Source organism: Cariama cristata, unplaced genomic scaffold, assembly GCF_000690535.1.
Source record: "Cariama cristata isolate BGI_N322 unplaced genomic scaffold, ASM69053v1 scaffold40580, whole genome shotgun sequence".
In the NCBI taxonomy this organism is placed as follows: domain Eukaryota; kingdom Metazoa; phylum Chordata; class Aves; order Cariamiformes; family Cariamidae; genus Cariama; species Cariama cristata.
In genome coordinates, this window is record NW_009593686.1 from 1 (window position 1) to 12,689 (window position 12,689).

Below are 12,689 nucleotides of genomic sequence, written 5' to 3' on the forward strand. Positions count from 1 at the left end.
CTGCGTGAGAGAAACGGCAGCAGTGAAGCGAAAGTAAAGGTGTAAATAGCGTTACGCGTTGTCTTGCTTTGTGTTTTTAGTATGTACGTTGTGTTGTGAACTTACATGCGCTATGTCAGGCATCCGCGTGGTCTAATAAAGTGAGTTTTCTTACTTTTAAAGTGAGTTATGCATAATATGTTGAATTAACAAAGATTTCCCATTCTCTCCCAGGTATTGAGACAGAAAGCAGATTTGTATCGGGTACAATTTTTCAGTAACTTCATCCTTGGTGGCATATTTCGCAGCATAGAGAGATGTCCGCAAAGAAGAAAATGAAGAGAAATCATTCCAGAAATGAATTAAAGGTAAGTTTTGCTAGGTTGAGCAGAATTAAAAAAAGCAGGTGTTTTGTTGTTTTACCGTGCTCTTACGGCATTGGCTCTGGAGGTGGGTGCCAGGTGTTAATGCAGGGCTTGCTTTGCACGGATGCTGGGAACTCTGCTGCGCAGTCCCCGCTGGCGCAGATTTGGGGAGCGTGGGGTTTTCTTTTTTCTTTTAAGAGTAGTACATCATCAGGTGAAATGGGCTATTGACTTTCAAACAGGCAAAAGTTTGAAAACAGTCTTGTAAAAAAATGAGAGAAGAGCTTATAGAGGAAATAGTCGATGTGCCTGTGTTTAGTACTTGTGAGGTACTGCTAAGTGCTGGTAAAATTAAAAGCTCAGGAAGTCGGTGTTTTCTGGTTATAATTCCCTCTCCATGCACACACACAAATTACTGAGGGAATTCACTCCCTCGCTTATGGTGTGAATGACACATTTACAAACATTTCATAAACTAGTGCCATTCCCCTCTGCCCTTCTGCTTTACGGAAGTGTCTGTATAATACTTGATTTTAAAATCCCACTTTTTATAAGAAGTTATACTATACTCTTCAATTTTTTAAAGTGAAAATAATTAAATTGTATAAGGGCGGAGATTTATGTAACATAGAGATGAAAGAAGAAATATTTTAAAGCCTGAAAAGAAAAAGGCCACAGATCATAGAAACCAGATATTAGACTGTTGTATGATTTCTAAGCTTATATACTTAGTTTTATAAAATAAGACAAAGCTTGCACTGCAGTACAGTATCAAATAATAGAATATATCAGTAGAATATATTATACCATCACTTCTCTTAGGGGAAAAAAAACACAGCCTGAGGAAAAAATACATGCTTCCATTATTTTATATCATAGCTCAGTAGTCAATATGGTCTTGTTTAAATGTATTTCTAGTCAAACATTCTTGAAATTCATTATCATATTTAGTCTGTTTTACACTTAAATAGCTGGATGAACTAGCTATTAGTCTTATCCCTCTCCAGGAACACAAAGCCCAGCCCCGTCCTCCTGGGAAATTACTTCCAATTGAGGAACCAGATGTCTCAAGGATATTGAAGGTAGCGGAAGCAAATCAACTTGAGGAGCTTGGTGATTCATTTGGTTAGTATTAACCTGAAAGTCATTTGATGTATGATTTTCATCAACAAACCATATGGGCAAAATATTTCAATGCTTACCTAGGAAAAGCTATTGTTTCTTTGCTAGAGAAAGTTATGGGCAGGAGAGACAGAGATTTTTTTGAGCGCGGTGTTACTTCCTGTCATTTAGGAAGTAACGAGAATAATGCTGTCATATGTGCAAGTAAAAGTCAATGGAAAAATACTGGCTATTCAAGTTTTATAGTCTGAACGGTAGAATTCCACACAATATAACATTGCAATTGTGTAAGAATTTACATTTAAATATTAAAGTTTAATATCTTAAGTTATTCTCTGTTATATTACACAAATTATGAAGTGAAATTTTTGCTATTGTAAGCGTATTCATGGCAGCAAACTTAGACATTCACAGGGATGTTGTTCTGCCACTTTCAAATGTTACTTAAAAAAGTAACATCATAAAAACATATAATTTTTGGTGAAGCATTAAAACCACTTGCATGCTCCGTATGGGACTTGTGTAATGAGGTCTCAGTATACTGGAAGAGAATCAATTCAGATGGAGTAGGTGCCCCTGTGTGAAGTCCTCTGTTATTAAACACATATAGCACTTATATGTCAATGCCAGTAAGAAAAATATTTGAAAAACTCTGTAATTAGAAGTTGTAGAGAAAATGCTAAGAGCCGTTTCTCAGCTGTGATAGTTATTACTATAATTACAAAATTATGGAAATATACATGTAACTACTAGAAACAGCATTGAAAATGAGCTATAAAGAACAATATAGCAAAAAGTTTGTCATAAGGGAAAGGCTGGAAAATGAAAAGCTCTTCTTTTCCTCACTTCTGTGGCATGTATGGAAACTATAAAAAGGGTGCACACTAACACTAATGTAAGCTAAAACTAAACTTTTGTGGTGATGTGCTTGAAAAAAAAGATCTTATACTATGGAAGCCGTAGTAAAACCTTAAAGTTCTCAGAGTTCTAATCTATTTTGGTAGCTACCTTCAAGAATTCTACATTTACAAATGTTCTGTAGCAGCTGTAACTGCTTTCTTATAGTGTCTAATAAAGCAGATAAAATCCATATATAAAAAAAAAGGTAAAATTTAGAAAGTAGGTATTTAAATGTATAGAAGATTGATGTATGCCATAGCAAAGCGAGACTTTAAATAAACTCTACAAAATGTATATACTCTATGCCATACATACATGCTGTGCTTTCCTGCACCTTTGGTTTTGGTTTGTAAAGGAATAGCAGGTGGGTGAGTATAGAAACTATGAAGTTTTTCACTATATATATTTTTCCTAATCCTCAAATAATACTTTTAACAAGACTTCATTTGTATTAGTGAGCAAACCACAAATATTCTAACTAAATACTTAATGGCAGGCAGTGCTAGCATGTCCATGCTCTGTGCCTGAACAGGTGGGAACAGTTCTCATACAGCTTATTTTCTGTTCTTTGTAGATCACCCGTTGCACAGTACTGCTGTCGACGCCTATGGAGAGGAACAAAACGAGTCACTTGGTCATGTTTCAGCACTGCAAAGGAAAAATACAGGAAGGAGGTCTGGTGAAAAAAATAATTGCCAGCATTTAATTTAATCTTTAGTTTTTTAGATTAAATGGGAAAAATGTTCTGTTTGTCATGTGTCCCTAGTTGCTTATTAAACAGATGCTTTAACTTAAGATTTCCCAGATGAGAAACCAAAAGAGTAAGTAAGGTTGAGGAATGTAGAAAAGAAATGAGAGAATAAACTAGAGTCTGCCTTCTGTAAGCAGTACATTGATTTAAGTACTTGCTGTATTTTTTTTTAATAAGAAAGGTTTTAAAAATACCTCTGTGAGGTATTAATTAGTTCTCTAAATGCTGGTGTCTAAAGTAAAGAGGTGGAAAAATAGGTAGAAGCCAGTTAAATTATATGTAACAAAGAAAATTATTTTTAAAATCTTTTAATGGAAATTTTAGTATCTTTCTTATTTGTTAAATCAAATTTGGTTTAAATATGAAATAGTTCTTATTTGAATGAAATAGCAAGACAGTAATAGTGCTTCTATGAAAGTACATATTTTTTGGGGTTTTGATTTCCAACCCTACCCCCCACCAAGAAAGCCTTCTCGATTCCCGCTAAAATATCCTCAGTAATAATTGTGTCTCTGTTTCAAAGTTTCTACTCAATACAACATGGCTATCCCAGTGGTCAGCTAGTAATGGATTTCTAAATTGTCGTGAGAGTTACTGTTGAGGGGTAAAGATTCTGTTCCCTTTATATGCCATTTGCAACTTTTTACGTAGTGTGTTTAGGAAACACAAACTAAATGACATAGCAGTACAAAATGTTCCCCAAAACACAAGATTTTGTCATGTATATGGTTGAAGATCATTCTTTCTCAGTGTGTGCTGGGTTTACATGTGGATATTTTTCTTTTCCTAGTAAAAAACCACATTGCTCAAACATGTCTGATGGCGATGTTCAGAAATTCAACACAGCTGATCCTGAAGATGAACGCCTTAAGGAGAATGTGGTATGGAAAAAGTTGCATGAGTATTATCAGTCAATTTAATTTTAGCTTACTTCATGCCATACCTGCACTAGAGCAGGGGGGAAGAAAGGAAGACGTTGCATTTGTTTCTTAGTACTGCCTTAGTACTTAATTGTATCTGAAATAAGTAATCCTCAAAGTATTCCTGTGAGAGGGCCAAGTGAAATGCTTAAAGCTACAGTCATCATGTCAACACCTGGCTATTACATTCCACGTTTCTGGATCCTGTAACCCATTCTCTTGCTTATTTGGCAATATGTTCTTTTCTTCTTTTGAATATCTTCTTCGTATCAGGAACGTATGTTCTTAAAGGGTGGCATACTAAATGGAACATAAACCCTTTGTATTTGTTCAGCATTGAAGTACAACGTATTTATGAGAGAATTTATTTTTTCACTGATAAAATTAATTTTGAATATATATTAGAATTAAACAAAAAACACTCCATTTTGAATCAGTGTTTTTCTACACTTAGACCACAATTAGTGTAAAATGCTTTTGGCCCACTTAGCTTCCAGGCATACAGAGGAAGTTAACTATCGGCAGACTTGAGAAAGTAGGCCTATGATAAAAGAAGCTATGCAGTAGTTTGCATAAAAGTTTTTTTACATACTGAAATTTATTGGAATTGTTGAAAATCGTGTTGCAAAATTCAGTATGGAGTGTTAGTCTTTCATCAGTAAACTGCATGCATGCCGTGCTCTTGTAGAAGTGCTGCTGTTGTCACAAAGCAGCCAAAGTAGAGAAATAATTGGGACAGAACGTGGGTGAAAAGGAAGGCGAGCAGGCGCTGTTCATCAGAGAACTGTTAATACTGGGCGATGACTATGCTGAACTGAGGGTCCGTATGCTGCTTAAAATGTTTCTGCTCCTGCTGCACGGACAGCAGCTGACATGTCAGCTGGTCGGGGCGGTCAGGCAGCTGCTGTCCCTCAGCAGTGTCATTGCTGTGCTCTGATTCTGGCGAAATAGGCCCAAGTAAGTGTTACGGACATTTCAGTCGGGAAATGCTTTCCTTCATTCTGCCTAATGGCCATCTCTCAGAATTTTAAATGAGTAAACTCAGGGGTTTTTTTTTTGGAAGTTAATCTGCTTTTTGTATCATGGAAGGCTCTGAATTCTACTCAATTCCAGGTGAAAAAGAAGCGGCCTTCAGAGAAGACCACATCAGGTCCTTCTGGTAAAGTAGACTTTTTCAAAACTCCTGTGTAGCTTTTCCTCATTCAAGATGAGTGCTTTTCCTTAACTCAATGATTTTCGTTTCTAGTATGTAGTAACCTACTGCTTCTAGAAACGGGGGCATTTGGGTTTCAGTTGTGGTACAGACTCTCATTAGCAATGGTTAAACTGAGGGGCCGATGGGCCACACAGCTCTGATCCCCGTGGTTTGCATCCCCGCACTTGCCTGTTACTCCCCTGAAGGGGTAAAGTAGAGGTGCGCACCACCCCTCGCACGCAGCCTGGTTCCCTTTGGAGGGAAGCCTGGGTCCGTGGGTATGGAGCTGTAAGACACTTCAGTACATCCCTTGGCCTGAAAGCCTGGAGCACCAGCTGTGAGGCAGAATTTGGAGAGTCCCTGACTTACAGCATAGGCACAGCTCTTGGTAGAATGAGATAAGGACCATCAGGACAGTGGTGTGGGATATCTGGAAGACAAGGGACATATTGTGAGCAACCCAGACACACTGAATGTGGACTACGTGACCATCTGAACGCATGTAGAATCATTTTATGTTAACAATAAGCTGAAGGGTATTTTGAGAATGCGATAAAATGTGGGAAAGCGGAGAGAGAGTTATGTAGGGAGGTAAGCTTGTGGGGCAGGAGATAGATAAGCCTGAGAAGCAAGGCCATGGGAGCAGAATCTAGGGGAGGAGTTGTTGGGGGGAGTTAAGCCGCGTGGACAGTAACGCTTAGCAAATCATGTATAGCCGATGAGCGCGTGGACAATGCATGGCACCAATCATAAGCTGAGCTATCGCGTGTTTAGAAAATGCAATCTGTATATTAAGGGCTACTGCTTGCTAATAAAGTTGGCTTTCTTCTGATCATATTGGTCGTGCGAAGAGTCCGTGACTTCCGTGTCACAGTGGCATTTTTTGGTGGAGAGAAGCTGTTGCTCAGGTGTCATCTTGCTTCCTTGGAACGGTACCCCATCAGATTCAAGTACTAGACTTACATTTGGGAGTGCGTGAGGAAACATGGTTTAACTTTTTGTGGAATTAGTTAATAATACTATTGCAAAGTTTAAAGAAACATATTTGCATATATTTTTTTGAAGCATATATGGTATTAATACAAAATGTATACAAATATAACAACTCATGATTCTTTGAGTCATGCAGGTTGCTCAAACTTAGGCTAATAGTTTTTACAGCACAAACAGCTATACCTATAGTGCACTGTGTAGTTTACCAGTGAGTTTACCAACGTGCTCCTGGACTTGCTTGAAATGATGAAGAATAAGAAATAAGTTGTATATGATTGATCATCCAAATTCTAAAGTGTTCCCAGATAAATCTATCATAGTTGCTCAGCCAAAGACAGATGAAATAATTCATATATCCCTCTTCTCACGTTTCATATTAAAATATTCATAACTTTTAGATGGTTATTTTAATGGTGGGCACAATAACTTTCCTATTATTTTAAGAATGTGTACCTGAATTGTGCAATGCTCATCTTTACTCTGTTCTTTCAGTGGATAGCCCATGTTCTGTACGGGTTTGGTGTCCCAAAGAGCTGAAGAGATCTCCTAGAGATATTACGGAACTGGATGTTGTTCTGGCTGAGTTTGAGAAGATAGCAGCAAATTACAAGTAAATATTCTGCTTTCCTATGGCTGAATACTCCAAGTTTTAAATACAAATTACCTGCGTTTTTGCTAATGGGCCGTCCTTTAGGGAATGCAGTATTGCATGGTTCCATTCTGGTGTTATTTTAGTCATTATTAGGTTTCTGTGATACAAATATTTTTTCATCTGTGATCTTGAGGAGATCTCCAGAGATTTGATATTTTTCCAAACGTAAAAACAACACACTTTTGGCTGATGTTTTTCAATGTAGAAATTAAGCTATTGCTAGTACATGAAAGATCTGCAGTTGCCTGTGCTACTAGCTGCTTAACATTGGGTTTTATTCATTACTCAAAGGAATGTTTTTGGATGAGATTTTTCCTTTACTAAACCAAATGGGTTGTGTTTTGTCCCTCTAACTTCTCCAGACAAGGCGTAGAATCGAATGTTTGCAGAAAAGCTATCAATAGCTTCTGTTCTGCTTTCAGGGACCAAATCACCGATCTGGTAAGTAAAATCAAATAAATAAATAAAGTAAATAAATCAAAGTAAATCAACGTTAACAAAGTAAATAAAAAAATAAAATCAATTTTGTGGTAGTGATTATAGAGCTGTATATTACATTGTAGTCAAAATGCCTATGGTTTTATATTGTCCTTTACACATTTATTTTATGATACTTTAAATTTTCTAATCTCTTGTCAGAATAAATAATAGGAAAACACAGTTTGTTCTGTGCAGGTTATGATTTGCTGCCTCTCTGCTGGCTTTCACGAGAATTGCCTTTTGACACAACACTTGCTGTCATGCAAGTACATTGCAAAATTGTCAGCTTTTGAGAGCAGGGAAGCATCTAATAATCCTGAAGCTTTTGCCATATCTAAAGCATTATGCAGTAAAACTGGAGACCTGCATAATTTGAATGAGCAAACAGTTATGTCAAACACTGTTTTAGAAGCTCGTGGTGTAGAGTTTTAAAAGGTTGATGATTTAATCTTTATACTGCATCTCAGTGACTCTTGTGTAGAGGTCTGACCAAGGCCTGTTACATAGTTCAGGCAAAATCATCTTTTTTTTAATTAACAGTTTGAACCTAGCTGTAAAAAGCATATTGGCTTGGAAGACTAAGATTTCTTCTCACTAATTACGAGTAAAATAAACTCAGAACTTTGTAGAAGCTGTGGTAAGTACAGTGATGAGTACTAAAACTATAATTCTAAGTGATTCATTAGAATGAGCAAGTTTTAAAATGACTAGATTTATACATTTTGCATAAAGTTATCAAAAAATTAAGCTAGGTAGTATTATACTGATTGGTACAAGGAGTATTGCTTGCCCTAACTGGTACAAGATGACTAATTTTGTGCAACATTTCCTCTGCCATGAGGAGAGAGCAAAGAATTAATACACAACTGATACGTTTGTAATCTTCCTTTGAACCAGTGTTGGTTTTTTTAAATAGCTTTTTATGTTATTCCAAAGTAATTCTTGCAACCATGTTTTTAGGAGGATAGAGACGAAATCAAGATCCATAGTCAACCTATAATTCTTCTTTTCCTCTGTAGATAGTGGAAGTCCAGGAATTAAAGAATATGAAGAAAAAAAACGCTAAGGTAAGTACATGTGTATCACTACATTGTACAGCATACAGAGGTGGGCACTGAAATTTCAAGAAGTTGATTAGGAGAAATAAAATAATTCACAAAAAAGTGTACTGTACTACAGAATCAACTGCTGAGATAGAGGATAGGGAACCACCAGAGGTTTTTTGGAAAAGATCTGAGTAAATATGATGAGTCGCAAACTCTCCATACCTATACTGTGATACTGGTGTAAAAAGAAGGAAGGCACAGTAGGATGTGTAGGTATCTATGCACGTGAATTACTCTTTTTTTTTAATGAGCACTGGTGAGGCCTCTGGAGAGCCAATTAAATATTGAGAGCTAACCTTCAAGAAACATAAATGAATATAAAATTTAGGAGAGCAGCAAAGATGGTGACCTGTGAGGATAGAATTAGATTGCTTAGTTTGAAGGAGAGAAGTGTAGGGGAGCTGCGTTCCCTAAACATATGCAAATTTGTTGTTCAGGGGAAGGCAGGTCCTCTGTTCCTTCAGAGTGAGTGGTAATTGACTGGAAATGTAACAGGGAAATGTTGATGAGGAGGAAGTAGTGTAAGAGCAGAAAAACATTGCAGTGGTTTCATCAGGAGAGAGGTGAATGCCCTACAGCAGAGATATTTAAGAGCAGGTTAGGCATTGTCTGCCAGAGGCTTCTGCCCAGATGAACATCTTCCACAAACTTTTCGATGACAAAAAATAGCTTTTAACAAGTAAAGTCAACACAAAACTTATTCTGGGAGGTAGCAATTAATGTACTAAAGTCTTGTTAATTTGAGGTGGGTACGGTAAGCTACTCTGCATGTAAAATGAAAATTTTAATACGTATCTAGCATTCACAGCCACTCAGAGTTATCCTTATTTTGCCTCTTATACATTTGTTTAAAATCAGATTTGTAGTTTGTAAATTTAAATTTATGATTAGTTTGGGGTTCTTTTTGTTGTTTGGTTAGTTGTGTTTTGTTTTTTTTAAATTGGATGTTGTATTAAAGAAAGCTTAATTATGCTTAGTTATGGCAATCATGCTGAACATACATTTGTATTAGTCTGCATTTTTAAAACAGAAACAAACAAAAACCTGCTAGAGTTGGTCATGTTTGAGTTCAAAATGTCACAAGCTCCTTTTGTGTGCTAGTAAATCCAGTGTGCCTTAAGAGAAATTTTGCATGGAGATGAGTTTGACATTTTAAAGAGCTTTAAAGTCTTTAAAATACAAATGTAAAATATGGCAGTTTATAAAGTATGGTATTTTGGAATTTTCCACACCCAGAATTAGAAGCATAAAACCTCAAAAAAAAAAAAGCCAATGAAATTTGAGTTATTTGCCTTTGAAGTTACAGAAACCATTTCAAAGACTTCCCTCACTGTTTGTTTCAGATAATAACAGACATCAAAAAGAAAAGGCAGCGACTGTTGCAAGTCAGAGAAGAGCTAATTGGGTATGTTTCTAACGATGCACAATAATAGCTTGAAAAACTTAAGAAGTCTGGTATTTTGTAACTCAGAAGTGAAAGTAACTTTTTTTTGTTCTTTCATCTTATTTTGATGAAACTCAACTTCTGTATTATTTTCCATTTTTACAAAAGCTCAGGATAACTTCTCAGTATTGCAGTTGCCTGGATAGTCATTCTTGCAAGTTCTCTTCACTAACTAGTTACTAGGACGGTATTTCAGACCATACATTCATAAGAAAAACACTTAACGTTACAATTGGAGTTGCAAAGGTGATGAATCATAAATTTACAAAGGTAATACAGAGGGCTTTTTAGGTTTTGAAGTAGGAGAATGTATTTCACCTGCAATTTGGAAGGGATGCCTCTGACTACGTGGTGTGCTTCCAACTCACGTGGCCACACAATTCGCCTTCTCTAACTTGGCATGAATCTTCAGTATCGTTTAGATAGGCAACACAGAAATTATGTTCTTTGGAAGAAGCATTAACCTTCCCCAAATCCAGTTGGTTACTAGTGATGAGTTTTATGCTGAAGCTGCATGTAACATACATGCTATAAGTTAACTCTGTAGAGAACCATGGGCTCTGATCCACAAAGGCAGATTAAAAGCCCTTTGTCTATGGCTATGAGAGTCTTGTTTTCTTTGCCATACTATGGACAAACTTCACCCAAAAAACTAATTAAAGGCATCCCTCACAGATTGAAAGCTGTCTTCACATTTTTTATTTGTTGTGTTTTAATCCTTTGATCCTCTTAAGAAAGCTTTTTTGCTGCAACACTGTTAAATGAAAATGGCTGTTGGCGTTCACTTTTTGGAGGGCTATTTTAATGGATTGAACCCTCTGATTTACTTATGCAGAGGCATGTGTAGTTTGTAGATCCCGAGTATGCTTCAGCATGAACACCTCGGCCTGCAAGCAGGTGCACGCAGAAGCAGAACACCAGGTACTTCAGAAACTTCACCTGAAAACATTACATGCTTAAGAGAGAGGGGCTATCTTGTCAGACTCGAGAGAGACATGTAGAAAAAAGTCTGGGGTTTTTCTGTGGATTTGGACCCATGCTCCTGTTTAAATAACACGCTAGTTGTTCTGATTAAACAATTATGTTAGTCTAACCTATGTTTTATATTTCTGACCAACCTTTCCCCTTAGGTCTTCTTCAGAGAAAATATATTCATAGTTATTTGTGAAATAAATATGCAGATATAGTCATCAAAGCCTTGATCTTTTTCAGAGCTGAACCACAACTGATACAACTACAAAGAGAATATGCTGAGGTAGAGGAAAGGAAATCTTCCTTGAGGCAAGCAACTGAATTACTTACTGATTTAAAGGAGCTACAGCAAGACTGTTTGGATTATAGAGAAGAAAACCCAAACAAAAAAGTGGTAGTAAGTACATATTTTGCATGTGCTTTTCTGAACTGTGCTGGATCAGCTCCCCAGCCCTTTTTATTTTCCTGGACTGATGGGCATTTCTATTAATGCTTAACTTACATTAAATAGCAGTATTTTGTTAATTGTCTTTGTGGAAACAACTTGAGTATCATTGCTGTAACTGTACGGTAGTATCTCCGTCATTTTTTGGTTTTGGTCTCATGTTAGAAACTAAAGTATTTCAGAGAGGATTCTGCTCCCTTGCTGTCTATGTCCAGGAATTCATTGGACATAGAAGTGTAAGAGTTGTCCTCAGGTCTAACATTTTTTAATAGCAATTGAAAAGATTAACAGTGAGAAACAAGTAAGCAATTTCTTTTGTAGTTATTGTTCAAAAGCAGGGAAAGCTCAGGTACATACAAACGCTGTTCTGTAAGGTATTTAATGCTAAGAACAGCGCTTGTATTTCATGACTGGAGTAACTTCTCACGTAGTCTTAGAACTTCTTTTTCCCCTTTTACCGTGATTCATGACCCGGTGTGGTATTTTCTGCAGACAATGCTAGGTGCCTGCCGTGTATAAGGGAAATCCTACCATTTCAGAAGGCTCTCTAAAGGTTGGCTGTTCTTCACTTTTAAAAATCACGTTGCACCATTTCAGACAGAGGAAAAATACATACAGATATGTACATGACTTTTTTTTTTTCCCCAAGAGTTAAAAACATTGCCTTGTAATTTTATTTCCTTAACAACAGTATGGAACTTCCAGCCTCCCTGCTCTTCTGGTGGAGTCACGGAGAATTCTAGGAGCAGAAAGACACTTTCAGAACATTAATAAGAAACTGGAAGAGGCTCTGGCTGTACAAAGAGGGAAGTTATCAAAGAAAAGTTAAGTGGTTTTTTAATAAACTTTTTGACATTCATTAGGAACAGTTATTAGAATGGTCAGTAGTTAAAGCTTGTTTAATCATTGTTGCTCTATTTTGCTTCAATGTTTAAAAGAAGTCAGTGACTTAATCAGATTGTATCTTTCTATTGTCAAATAGTCTGTGTGAGAACTTACTTGGAATGTCCATGAAATTAATGGAATAGCAATTCCGGTTAAAGTAGTAAAACTTTTCTGTGCTCTGTTAACAATGTTGGTTTTTAGTCTTGGGCTGTTAATGTGCTCTTGAAAGCAATATATACTTTTAAAACAGAACGCATAGACTTTGGTTGATAAATTTGTATTTGAAATAAATAATTTCCTCTCACTTCTGGAAGTAAAGAAATCTATTTTAATTAGTTTATAAGAAAAACTTGGTCATACAACTAACAAAATAGAAACTGTGCAGCAGAGAGCATTAGAAGTGCTAAACTTGGAGCAGCATTCATGATGAGTTTTCAGTCCAGTACCCTTCAGCCCCCATGCAATCGTCCATGATTTCCT

General features: G+C 36.6%; 1 protein-coding gene across 1 annotated transcript; it reads left to right on the forward strand.

The window, feature by feature from the left end:
* The first annotated feature begins 296 nt into the window (after window positions 1-296).
* CENPU (centromere protein U) lies at window positions 297-12,153 on the forward strand. Its single transcript, XM_009695190.1, has 11 exons — window positions 297-347; window positions 1,352-1,469; window positions 2,941-3,040; window positions 3,908-3,998; window positions 5,127-5,196; window positions 6,718-6,835; window positions 7,240-7,318; window positions 8,377-8,424; window positions 9,807-9,868; window positions 11,120-11,276; window positions 12,016-12,153. The coding sequence occupies exons 1-11, from the start codon at window positions 297-299 to the stop codon at window positions 12,151-12,153; spliced, it is 1,032 nt and encodes a 343-aa protein (XP_009693492.1).
* The last annotated feature ends 536 nt before the right edge of the window (window positions 12,154-12,689 follow it).

Coding starts and splice junctions, on each gene's coding strand:
- CENPU (XM_009695190.1), top strand. CDS start 297: ATGTCCGCAAAGAAGAAAATGAAGAGAAATCATTCCAGAAATGAATTA. Junction 6,836..7,239: donor AAGATAGCAGCAAATTACAA/GTAAATATTCTG, acceptor TAACTTCTCCAG/ACAAGGCGTAGAATCGAATG. Junction 8,425..9,806: donor TGAAGAAAAAAAACGCTAAG/GTAAGTACATGT, acceptor TGTTTGTTTCAG/ATAATAACAGACATCAAAAA.